Genomic DNA, 12,397 nt, shown 5'->3' on the forward strand with positions numbered 1-12,397 from the left:
ACTGGTTGCTGTGTCTCCTTCCCTCAAGGATGACTCCTTGGTCATTTATTGGAGCAAGTTCCCCCCTCTTCAGCCATTGGTCTCAGGTGAGGATTTCACTACAGCGCTGACAGCTGCATCGCTGTAGCACTGCTAGGGCAGACACTTATGCCGTGGGAAGAGAGCTCTCTTGTCAACTTAATGACTCCCACCCCCACAAGAGACGGTAGCTAGGCTGGCAGAAGCTCTCCTGCTGACGTAGCGCTGTTTACACCAGCGTGTAGATCAGCGTAATTTATGTCGCTTGGGGGTGTGGCTTATGCAAACCCCATAGCAACATAATTACAACGTAAACTGTATTGTAGCAATTACCTCAGTCTCATTCATAGAAACCTAGATTCTGAGGCCTAAAGGAACCATTGTGATTCATCCTCTCAATCTGCCAGCAAACCCCCTGGTTTGGGGTTTCCTGCTCCTATTCTCTCTGCTCTCACTGGGGGAGGCCACAGAGCCAGGATTACAGCTCAGAAGCTCCCACTCCTAGCCCTATGCTCACACCACCTTGCCATGCTGTCTCATGGATGAGACCAATCTTACAGCTGCGAGGCACGGCAAGAGCACCATTCACAGTCTACACGATCAAGAGAGTCAATGACATGTCATGTGCTGATAGATGGGGTTTCATATTCCAGCTCATCTGGGAAATCTCACCATATGAAATTTTCCTTATTCCTAAAACTAGCCAGACACTGGGCTTTGAGGGAAAGGTCTGGGGTGGGCAGGAAACAGACTCTCCCAGGCTGCGAGGGGACACACCTCTGCAGTGGGCATTTCTGTTACCTGGAGGAGCAGGACTCTGAGGGAACGCTCTGTTGCCCCTCATACTGCTGCACCAGTGCTCGGACACTCCAGTAGGGATTCTCAATCTCTTCATCTACGCTGCTGTTCCTGAAGATAAAAATCACATAGTGAGTAACAGCCTGACAGAGCAGGGGCAGAAATCCACAATTTTAAAAATTTATTGTCCATTCTTGGGGGAAGGAAGGAAAGGGGAGAACAGGGGCTGATGAAAAAAAGGGAAGGAGGAAACAGCAGCAATCCTACATGCCTCTTCTGAAAGTGTGAGCCCATAACCCTTTTCCCATCTACCCGTGATATGGCAGGGTAGGGGAACAGTGTCACCTGTTATATGTCTCCAAGCTCCTGTAAGTAGCAGCAGAGCTTTGGAGAGGGAGGCAAGGAGGGGGTGGGGAAAAGGCAAGCTTCTGCTATACACCGAGGGCTGGCCATCCTAAAGAGGAACACTTGCACATGTGCCTTTGGAAGAAGAGATTTCTCATTTCATTTTTCAATAATCCATATCATTTCCAACCTCATTTCAAAATTGAGTCATGGCAAGAAAAGGCTCCCCAGAGCCAGCACAGTGTGGAAAAATGTCCCTTAGCGGTTTGAATGAAACCCCCAATAAACAACCATCCGGTTGTAGATCTAATGTCATTACTACTATTATTATCATAATCAACGTAGCACCTTTTGCAAGTCTCAAAAGCACTTAACAGAATTGGAGACCCCACCCATCCATGGATCACTTTGCTTCATTATCACTAAATTAGTAGCTGATAAACAGCATTCAGCAGTACCCCAACAATTTCTACTTCTTGACATAAGGTGAGAAGGCAACAGGAATTTAGGGAGATATAATGGAATTGGCTACCAGGGCTAGCACACCGAGACTCTTATAAACAATGCTCCCAAGGTGTTTGGCTCTCTTTTCCTTTAAAGTGAAATAATAAATGTGTGTTAAGTACAATCCTAGGAAAGACAAAGCACTGTCCCGCTTATGGCCAGGTGAGGTCAGCACTATACTACTGTCTGTGCCTGGCCTCACCTGGTTTACCCTGTGGTAAAACTACAGTGCTTTGCCTTCCCTGTTTTACAGTAGGATAGCTTAGGCATGTTAGTTATCCTATGGTAAAAACACATCTTTTATGTCAGTGAAGACAATGCCTTAGCCTTAGCACATCCCATTTAAGTGCTAACTCAGTCCTACTATAGATTATGTAGCACTTTAAAGACTAACAAGATGGTTTATTAGATGATGAGCTTTCGTGGGCCAGACCCACTTCCTCAGATCAAATAGTGGAAGAAAATAGTCACAACCATATATACCAATTTGTGTATATATAAACAGTTGTGACTATTTTCTTCCACTATTTGATCTGAGGAAGTGGGTCTGGCCCACGAAAGCTCATCATCTAATAAACCATCTTGTTAGTCTTTAAAGTGCTACATTGTCCTGCATTTTGCTTCAGCTACCCCAGACTAACACGGCTACATTTCTATCACTATTCTACTATAGATTGTCTCAGAGGGGTAGCCGTGTTAGTCCGTGACTGTAAAAACAATGAATAGTCCTGTGGCACATTAGAAACTAACAAATATATTAAATCATGAGCTTTTGTGCGTAAAACACACTTCATCAGACGAGTTGGAGTGGAAACAACAGACTCCTATATAACAGCAAAAGCAGCTACCTGCCAATTGTAGGACCCATATTAATAAAGCTAATTAAATAGGTTGGATGTGTCCCATTCATAGCTTTTGATGTGAAAATGTGAATTTCAAAGGCAGGGGACATTGGCTTTGTAGTGTGTTAACCAGTTAATATCTTTATTCCAACCCAGGTTGACAGTGTCAAATTTGTAAATGAATTCCAGTTCAGCAGTCTCACTTTGTAATTGGGTGGTACTGTAGATTGTTTGTGAGCTCTGATAAGATTACACAAGAGGTGGTCTGGGTTCAAGTCAACAATTAATGTGTGAATTCATCTTTCCTGCCCCAAGGACTAAGACTTAGCACCAAGATTCCCATGAGATCATATGGGAGCAATCAGTACCTCTGTCTGTGCCGGAAAACATCACGTCCTGAGCGTGACACATCCTGACGAACATCTGCCAGAGCAGCCACGACCCCCTGAACCACGGCAGCTGCTGAATGAGGCCTGTGACTGGCTGATGATGCTGACAGGCTCTTCCCCACCGTGCTGGATGGGCTCTGAATGGCTGTTCTACTGGAGCCAGGTTTAAAATGAGCAGCTAAGGCAAGGATCAGCCTCATGATGGATTTCAGGTTCCCATCAACGATATCTGCAAAATGCAATCAAACCCCAGGGCAATGGGGCGCAACGGGTTTTTGTCTGACCAATAAGAGTGAATGCAATTAAACTAAACATGAGAATTCCAACAGAAAAGGGACTGAAAATTAGGACTGAGTTATCATTCCAGGGCTCTGTAGTATTTGTTTTGGATGATGCAGCTGAACTAAAATCAGCGACTGCCACCTATAGGGCAGAATTTTAACTGCTCTGGACGCTGTTGGGACTTCTGCATGGGATTATTTTCAACAAATAGCTCAGTCTATGTGTGACAGTACTGCTGAAAGATCAATACAAAGGTGTTATAGTCACTGAAGATGACTCCTGCACCTGTGATGACTCCAACTGGCCCATGGAACCTGCACTAACACTTTTAATAGGAAAGAGGAGGGAGCTGAGCAAGAATGGACTTCGACAAAACCACCATTAACTAATCATTCCTCATCATGATGCACTTTCCTTCTGTATGCAAAACAGCCCAAATTTTATGACCTTCAGGGCTCACTCCAAAGACCATTCATGGGGAAAGGGGGAGGGTTTTTTTTTTAAAGCCACCCAAGGGATTTGGACACACTGAGGCCATTAAGTTTAATGGGAACTAGCCATCCAAATCCCATAAGCAGATTTTTAGGGAAGGACTGGATGCCTGGAGTCTGGTTAATTTTTACTTTGGAGAGTGGGATGGGGCAGAAATAGATCATAAAGATAATTAACCACAGTCATTCACAGAGACTCTGAGCCAATCTGAGACAGAGGAAGAAATGACTCGCTTAAAGTCACAGAGTGAGTCAGTGTGGGAGCTATGATTAGAATTCAGGGGTTTCTGTGTCCCAGAGTTCTGTGCCTACACTCACTCTGTGCAGTAGCTTTGATACGTTAATCCTGCCTCAATTAGGGGATGGACTAAATGACCTCTTGAAGTCCCTTCCAGAACTACACTTCTATGATCACATGTCCATCTTCAGAGCCCTTACACAATGTCCATCCTCAGAGGCCAGACTTACACAATTACACAAGAGACTAGAACAGGCCAAATACAGGGGCTGTGTCTACATTGGCACCCTTTTCCGGAAAAGGGATGCTAATGAGACACTTCGGAATTGCAAATGCCGCGGGGGATTTAAATATCTCCCACGGCATTTGCATGAACATGGCTGCCGCTTTTTTCCGGCTCGGGGCTTTGCTGGAGAAAAGCGCCAGTCTAGACGGGATCTTTCAGAAAATAAAGCCTTTTCCAGCAGATCCCTTATTCCTCTTAAAATCAGGAATAAGAGATCTTCCGGAAAAGGCTTTATTTTCCAAAAGATCCCGTCTAAACTGGCGCTTTTCTCTGGCAAAGCCCCGAGCTGGAAAAAAGTGGCAGCCATGTTCATGCAAATGCCACGGGGGATATTTAAATCCCCCGTGGCATTTGCAATTCTGACTTGTCTCATTAGCATCCCTTTTCCGGAAAAGGGTGCCAATGTAGACACAGCCAGGATGTTGACAGTTTTCCTAGGAAAACCAGAAGAGGTACAGAACCCCACCCCTAGGTTTCAATCTTGCAAGAGTTAGTCAATTATTTTTTGTCAGGGTCCTGATTCCAGAGAAACATTTTTCAGATCGCAATAAAGGTAAGAATAAGAAAATTAAAAAAAACTGCTGTCTGTTCAAAAGCATCTGGCACTCCAGATTTGGCCCCCAGTTTGCCAGTTCCTATTCCTGCAAATTTAGAGCTTACTCAGCTCTCATTTATGCCCTACCAAACTCTAGATGCTTATGCTTTACTCTCATGCTACCAGCCTGGATACATGAAAGCAAATTCAGATCACTGAGTTAAGCAGCCTAGAGAGTGCTGCCTGGTTGGGCCTATTGATATATTTGTTTACAGTACTTATGGACAAGGTTTTATAAGTATTAACAGTTTATAGAGCCAGTGAAATGGTGCGAACTGGCATATATAATGCTTCACTGAATGGGAAAAAATAGCACAGCGTCCAGGCCGCTGGCATGGAGCATTGTGTACTCTGAATACATAAAGGCTACCCAATTTAGACTACCCAACCCCCAGGGCTGTGCTCTTCTCCTCCTGATAGCAACAGGAAGGTCATGTGGTCCCTGACTCTGATTAGAGTCACTGGGCCCACTCCACCTCACCCAGTGCCCTAGGGGGAGCAAACAGTGCACTCAGCCACCAGCAAGAATCGGGAACTGTTTCTCTCCATCCACGTGCTGTTTGTGACTAAACGATGCCACACTAAGAGACAGAAAGCACATGGTTTTGCTCCTTGGGTCTCCTTCCCACCACATGTTCTGTTCCTCTTATGAGGAGAAATGTTGGAAAACAGTGTTTGCAAAGTATGGGAAACCATATCATTGATTTGCAATGGCTTGGAATAATCCTGTTTCCACCAGAGAAGGAGGCACAGCCCAATAACAATTTGTACATGTCTGTTCAATTAAGGTTTCCAGGTCTGTATTCTCAATTATACCATTTGTTTGATCCTTTGATCGCTTAGGCTACTTCTAGACTGTAGGAATTTGTCAGCAGAGGCAATGCAAATGAAGCACTAATTAGCATTTCTCATGCTGTCGTTTGCAATAGTCTCTTCCGATCCTTTTTGCGGAAGAGGTTTTTGCATAACCTTTTGATTTAGTTGGAATTGGTCCTGCCTACAGCAGGGGGCTGGACTTGATGACATTCTGAGGTCTCTTCCAGTTCTATGATTCTATGATAAAAAAAAAGGCAGTGTAGACCGGGACATTTTGCACCAAAAAACCCTTTTGCGCAAGATCCCTTATGCCTCAAAAAAGGAGCCCTTCATTTGCATTGCCTCTGCCGACAAATTCTTGCAGTCTAGACATAGCCTCAAAGGAGAGGGGCATTTCTTCTTCTTATTACTATTATTTATGTCCTGCCTTGGGCTGCTCCTGTTACCAAAGCAACCACAAATTTAGTGCCAAAACCAAAAACTAAAGACGTTTCTGGATTGTAGCAACAAGAGAAACTGGCCTGGAAATAAATACTCTGTAGCACACAAAACAGCAAAGGATCCAGTTCCCATACAGAGTTGAGGATCATGGTGACGCAATCATCAGGGAGCACTTACCTTTCGCTGAAGTTTGGTGCATACGGATCTTTTTCGATGCCACAAACTGCAGGACTTTCTCAACATTTTCTCTCATTTCCTGCTGGCTGGAGGGACTAATTTGAATGCCATTCAGCTTCTCACCAGCTGGGAAAATTAAACAGCTTGATTATAGGGAGGAATCAACCTGCTTGGTGCTGACTGGCACTGTAACAGTTACAGGTGCAAGGAATGTAGGATTCAGCAACTGTTATGTTGGGGAGAGTAAGGAGCCATATGTGTGACTTCTCCTTGCTTATGAGGTGTCTAATGGCAAAATACACTCGTAGCACTGTCTGTGAAGGTGTTTTTTGTGGATGATTCATTATTCCTTGTATCTTCTTGAGTCAGCACACGTCCCCTCTGTGCAGACACACTATACCACACAGCATAGTCTCTGAGAGGGACAGCATTGTGTTCTAGAACCATTTCCGCTCAGGCCTATTATTTCTTTCTTGTAAATATTTGTGTCTTAGAGATTAGCTCTGACCCCCCAGGAATCCCAGCCATGCAAGTAAACTCCAGGCAGGACTGTTAGCATTAGATAGAGATACAATGGGGTTTGGGTCCCACATTAGCCCCATGTTATCCCATACACCCATCTGGAACCCTGATGCTATTCATTGATATGGAAATTCCTTGATGGCTCCCTTAAAACAGCTCAGCCCCTGTTATGGCAGTCATCATGGCCAGGCTAGCAGGTTTTGGCATGTGACAAGCGACAACGCAAATGCAGTTCTCAAAGGGCCTGGAACTTGGCACTAGTAAAGGTTAGCAAGTGACACTGAGCTAACACATAAGGATTTCAGTGGAAGGTTGGTTTTTTATGATCCATAGTTTCCCTCTTAAAATGACCACCCTGCTCTGACTCTGCAAGGCCTGCTGGCCAGCCTCACACAGGTCCAAACATTCCAATAGCAGGGCCTTACCAAAGCGAGCTTCCTTCACCCCAACGCCCCACAGCCTGTGCAGCAGCCATAGTGCCAGTTGGTGTTACTGACCTACAATTTCAATGAGAGTGGCCAGGACGACCCCATCTCGAAGATCTTGCCTCAGATCCTGCACTGGCCTTATTGCTGGCTTCTTCTTCAGCTGGGAATTCACCCAGACCACATACGCCTGCAGTTGCTGCTGTAAACAGAAAAGAAAACAATTTACAGGTCCCTCTTGTTCTAGGAAGCAGTTGCCCAACTCTCAACTTTCACTCACCCGAATGTTCACTTAGATCATCCCTCCACCTACAAGACATTGGTTCACAAAACAAAGCCAACATTCTTTTGGGGTAACTTGGTACAGCCCAGAACTGGAACAGCAGGAAAGACTGGAGGTGGGAATTGAGAGGCATCAGCGCAGCTTAGACGGCAGCTTGCACTGCATCTGCCTGCAGTATATTTGGTTCAAAACAACCCCTGCCAGTCCCACACAAACACTGCCAGCCATGGCTTTTATTCCCAGCATTAATTCACTCATAAAATGTTAAAAAACAAACATTACTTACTTTTAGATATTTAAAAATAAAGAAATATGTCTTAGTTGACAGTTAAAATAACCAATGTAACATTAAGTTAATTATACTAATTGTTAAGGAAATGACTGCTTTTGATAACGGGCCAATTTCACTTCGGTATAAGGTCCTGAACACTTTAGTTCCAACATTCCACAGCCTTGCACCTTGTGTCATAATTTACGTCCTTGCAAAAAGAGCACAACGCATGTGAAGAACACTGCCACTCTAACTGAGTAGTCTTTCACTGTCTTCGCACCGGTGTAACTGACAACAGGAAAAACTTAAAAAACAACAAATAGTCTAGTACAGTGGTCCCCAACCTTTAGAGGCTGCCGGGCGCCAGGGGGCGTGGCCGTTCGCCTGCCGGGCGCCAGAGGGCGGGGACACACGCACGCCCGGGGGCGCCCCCCCCCACAGCCACGTGCTCAGGGTCGGGGCTCCCCCGCAAGTGCCGCGCGCCCGGGGCCGGCGCCCCCTCCAAATGCCGCACGCCCAGGGCCGGCGCCACCCCCCAAGCGCCGCGCGCCCGGGGCCGGCGCCCCCTCCAAATGCCGCGCGCCCGCGGCCCCCCCCAAGCGCCCGGGGCTAGCGGCCCCCCCCCAGCGCCACGCGCCCGGGGCGTGAGTGGCCAATTCACGGCGCTCCCGGGGCCAGCGCTTACCATGTGCCCGGGCCAGCTCCGGCACAGCGCATGCACCACGTGCCCGGGGCCAGGCCAGTCCCAAGCACTTGGCGGGCGCACACAAATGGCCCCACAGGCGCCATGGTGCCCGCGGGCACCGTGTTGGGGACCACTGGTCTAGTAGCACCTTAAAGACTAACAAAGCATGTAGATGGTATCGAGAGCTTTTGTGGGCACAACCCACTTCCCTAGATGACCAGAGTGTTGGAAGTCCAGATCCAAGAATAAATAAGGGAAGGAGGGAAGGGGGGAGAAGAAAAAATTGGAGGGGAAGGAGGAAAAAAGAGACAGTGAGTAGATAAGCTTGAGAGGGGTAGCCAAGTTAGTCTATAACAGGAAAGACTAAAAAAACAACAAATAGTCTAGTAGAATCTTAAAGACTAAATAATTACAAGAGGCTGATAAGAACCAGTAGTTTGCAGTTGGAAAGGAAGATGACCAACACGATGCTACTAGACTATTTGTTGTTTTTTTAGTCTTTCCTGTTACAGACTAACTCGGCTTATCTACTCACTGTCTCTTTTTTCCCCTCCCCTCCAATTTTTTCCTTCTCTCTCCCCCCGCCCCGTTCCTTTATTTATTCTTGGATCTGGACTTCCAACACTCTGGTCATCTGAAGAAGTGGGTTGTGCCCAAGAAAGCTCATGATACCATCTACATGTTTTGCACTTTAAAGACTAACAAGATGGTTTAATCTTTTCTTCCCCTATTTGATCTGAGGAAGTGGGTCTGGCCCACGAAAGCTCATCACCTATTAAACCATCTTGTTAGTCTTTAAAGTGCTACACAGTCCTGTTTTTTGTTTCAGCTGCACCAGACTAACACAGCTACATTTCTACCACTAATCTACATGTTTTGTTAGTGTTTAAGGTGCTACTAGACTATTTTAGGGTTGCCAGGTGTCTGGTTTTGAATCAGACAGTCCAGTATTTGAGCTTTCTGTTCAGGAAAGAAATTGAGAAAATATAAATGAGAAAATAGAAATGTCTGGTATTTTCTAAATAAGATGGAATGTAGATTGTGATGTAATGTCAAGTGTGTCCGGTATTTTTGTTGAAACCATCTGGCAACCCTAGACTATTTGTTGTTTTTTAAGTTTTTCCTGACAGCAGGAGGTGACAGATAATGGAGAACCAGATTTTTGATCCCACTAAGGAGCCATCCCAGTGTCAGGGGATGACTTGCAAAAGCAGCCTCTAGCCTAGTGCATGTGTAAGGGGTTCCGGTTCACCTTTTTATTCCTAAAACTCATATGACACTTTAGTGGCTAGTAGAAGCCCTGGTGAATCTGGAATTCCTTTTGGACAAGGGCTTGTGCAGCACACGGAGTGTAATCAGGTTTATCCCTTTATGGGATTACCTCTCTTTTCACTAAGCTTCCAATTATTCTGCAGCTATGGTGGGCTTTAAGTCTCCATTCCACATTATCTCAGCAATATCAGCCACCATTTATGCTTCTACAGCTTGCCACAACATCACATTCTGATTCCATCACTTGTAATCATCCTGACAAGAGAAATCCAACTTGAAACACAATGCAGCTCAGTCTGCGCAGAAAGGTGCCCAGACACTTGTGCTCAATGGGTTCTGCTCACTCAGCAGATAAGGGTGAAGCATGGTGCGAGAGGCACACTTGGGCAGTTGCTCAATTGGTTTTAAAAACAAAAGCGGGAGTGCTGATTGGGAAGTCTAGACTGTGGGAGGCACATGTTTGGAGACTAATGCAGGCTTGCTGGAGTGGATTTTGCCTCCCGCGCTTTGAGTCCAGTACAATCAGTGCTCTAACTCATTTGTGTAAATAAAGGTGCCAGTAGGTGTCAATTTTGCCTGCCCAGTTGAAAATGTCACCAGCCTCCCACAATGGGAACACAAACTATAGAACATATAAATACAACAAGCATAGTCCTGGTTTCTCTCCCATTCATGCAATACACACAAGAGGATGATCCAGCATTGGTTTTCAGATCAATAGTAATAACTGCCCCTGCTAAAGTGCAAAAAGAAGTTGAGTTCCTATGTGACCTGAGTTAAATAGAAGCACCCGAGCCCAAGAAGGAAGGGGCATGGGACTTTACACCAGGATTCAACCACTCTACACAATAACTCCATAGACACACCAGAACTCAAACCTTCTATTACGCAAAGATTCAGTTAAGCTTTAATTTATTCTAGTAATTATCAGTGGAAGAGAAAGATGTTTATTTACAGAGCCATCTGTTACCCTCTGAAATAGCTACAGCACCCTTATGGAAAAGTCCTGTATAATTTAGTAAATTTCCATAGAAATTCTGAAACTATTTCAAAATCCTATAAAATGTAACAAAAAACAGGACTATGTAGCACTTTAAAGACTAACAAGATGAGCTTTCGTGGGCCAGACCCCACTTCCTCAGATCAAATAGTGGAAGAAAATTGTCACAACCATATATACCAAAGGATACAATTTTAAAAATATGAACACATATGAAAAGGACAAATCAAATTTCAGAACAGAAGGGGGTTAGGGGGGAGGTAAATGTCTGTGAGCTAATGATATTAGATGTGATAATTGGGGAAGCTATCTTTGTAATGGGTACAATAATTAATGTCTGTGTTTAAACTTAGGCGTAAAGTGTCGAATTTAAGTATGAATGACACTATAAAATGTAAGAAATCGATCTCCTTTTTTGCAAGTATTTTATTAACCATCCTTTAAGACTACAGTAGGGATATAATTCTCTACTGAATTCTATAGAATGGTCCAAAATACATTTGGAAAGGTTGTCACATTTTATTAGATTCTCTACGTCTTTTCCTTATAAGCAATTAATTTTCCACACAAAGGAAATAAATTATATAAAAATAGTCTTATAATTAACAATGTCTTTATTTTCTCCTATTCTTTACACAAAATAAAAATAACTATTTTGAGGTAAGCATATTTCACTGGTGTTAACCTTTATTATTTCAGAAAAGTATGCAGTGATTAGTATCATTATTAGGAAATCACTTCTAAAGCCTTGTAAATTTACACTTTAAATGATCTTCTCCAAAAAGACAACTTTTTGTAGTTGTGCAATAGTGATGTCGCTATTACAAAGGAAAGGATGTCACAGCAGTTGCTACTACAATATTGCAGACTTTGATTTAACTTGCAGGTTTACTATTTTTTCCCCATTCAGAGCGTAAGCTTTTCCGAGGGACTGTTCAAACTGTGTCCAGAAAACTCTACCAGCTAATTACTTTAGCGCGGGACTCCAGAGATACTCTGATTTCTGCAAAGCTAAAATCCCAAGTGGCAGCCTGTCATTTCTGGCAGCTAAAATGAAGAGGTGACTGAATTTCTCAAGGAAAAAAATAGACATGAAAGTTTAATGACCTAAAAATTGCAGAGTGGTGTTAAATGTACTAAGGGACAAAACCACAAGCCCTTTATTCCAGAGAACTCCACATGTCCATACGCCAGTAATTTAAAAAAGGAGAGCAAATTTTGGGAGGATTATATTGCAAATGGAAACAAACATCTCTACGCAGCAGATTTCATCCTTTAGGACAAAAGAAACACTTCCTGTTCCCTGTCTCTCAGTGAGATTATATCACACTTCTTTCTCTGACTTCATTCAATTAACAAACATGCAGACAAGGGGGATCCAGTAGATATAGTATACTTGGATTTTCAGAAAACCTTTGACAAGGTCCCTCACCAAATGCTCTTGTGTAAATTACATGGCCATGGGATAAGAGGGAAGGTCCTTTCTTGGATTGAGAACTTCTTCTTTCTGATTATTTATATAACTCAACCTCTCTGGGATTTCTTAATGTAACTACTCATGCTTCCTTGTTCCCTTAGCTGTCCTCATTTTCCCCTACTATTTTGGGTCTGCATGGAAATTCCTGCAAATCACAAGGGCAAAAGACACTTAAAAGTTTCATCTTGGGAGAATTAGCCAAGACTAGGAACAATATCTGAACTCTAGACCCAACTATGG

At 44.0% G+C, this 12,397-nt stretch overlaps 1 protein-coding gene across 5 annotated transcripts in view; it reads right to left on the bottom strand.

Annotated features, from left to right (window-relative positions):
- The window catches only part of DIXDC1 (DIX domain containing 1), an 81,092-nt gene that overhangs the window by 41,197 nt on the left and 27,498 nt on the right, over positions 1–12,397 (bottom strand). For 3 of the 5 annotated variants that reach the window (XM_089773384.1, XM_075909782.2, XM_006111215.5), the window contains 4 exons: positions 7,242–7,371; positions 6,223–6,348; positions 2,876–3,125; positions 820–927 (listed from right to left, as the gene is read on the bottom strand). In XM_089773384.1, the coding sequence (XP_089629510.1) occupies positions 820–927; positions 2,876–3,125; positions 6,223–6,348; positions 7,242–7,371 (614 nt within the window). Of the gene's footprint in view, positions 1–815; positions 928–2,875; positions 3,126–6,222; positions 6,349–7,241; positions 7,372–12,397 lie in introns of those variants that run through there. The other 2 variants (XM_006111217.5, XM_075909784.2) reach the window with 2 other exon arrangements.

The sequence above is a fragment of the Pelodiscus sinensis genome, chromosome 25 (assembly GCF_052426305.1).
Source record: "Pelodiscus sinensis isolate ZL-2025 chromosome 25, ASM5242630v1, whole genome shotgun sequence".
Lineage (NCBI taxonomy): Eukaryota > Metazoa > Chordata > Testudines > Trionychidae > Pelodiscus > Pelodiscus sinensis.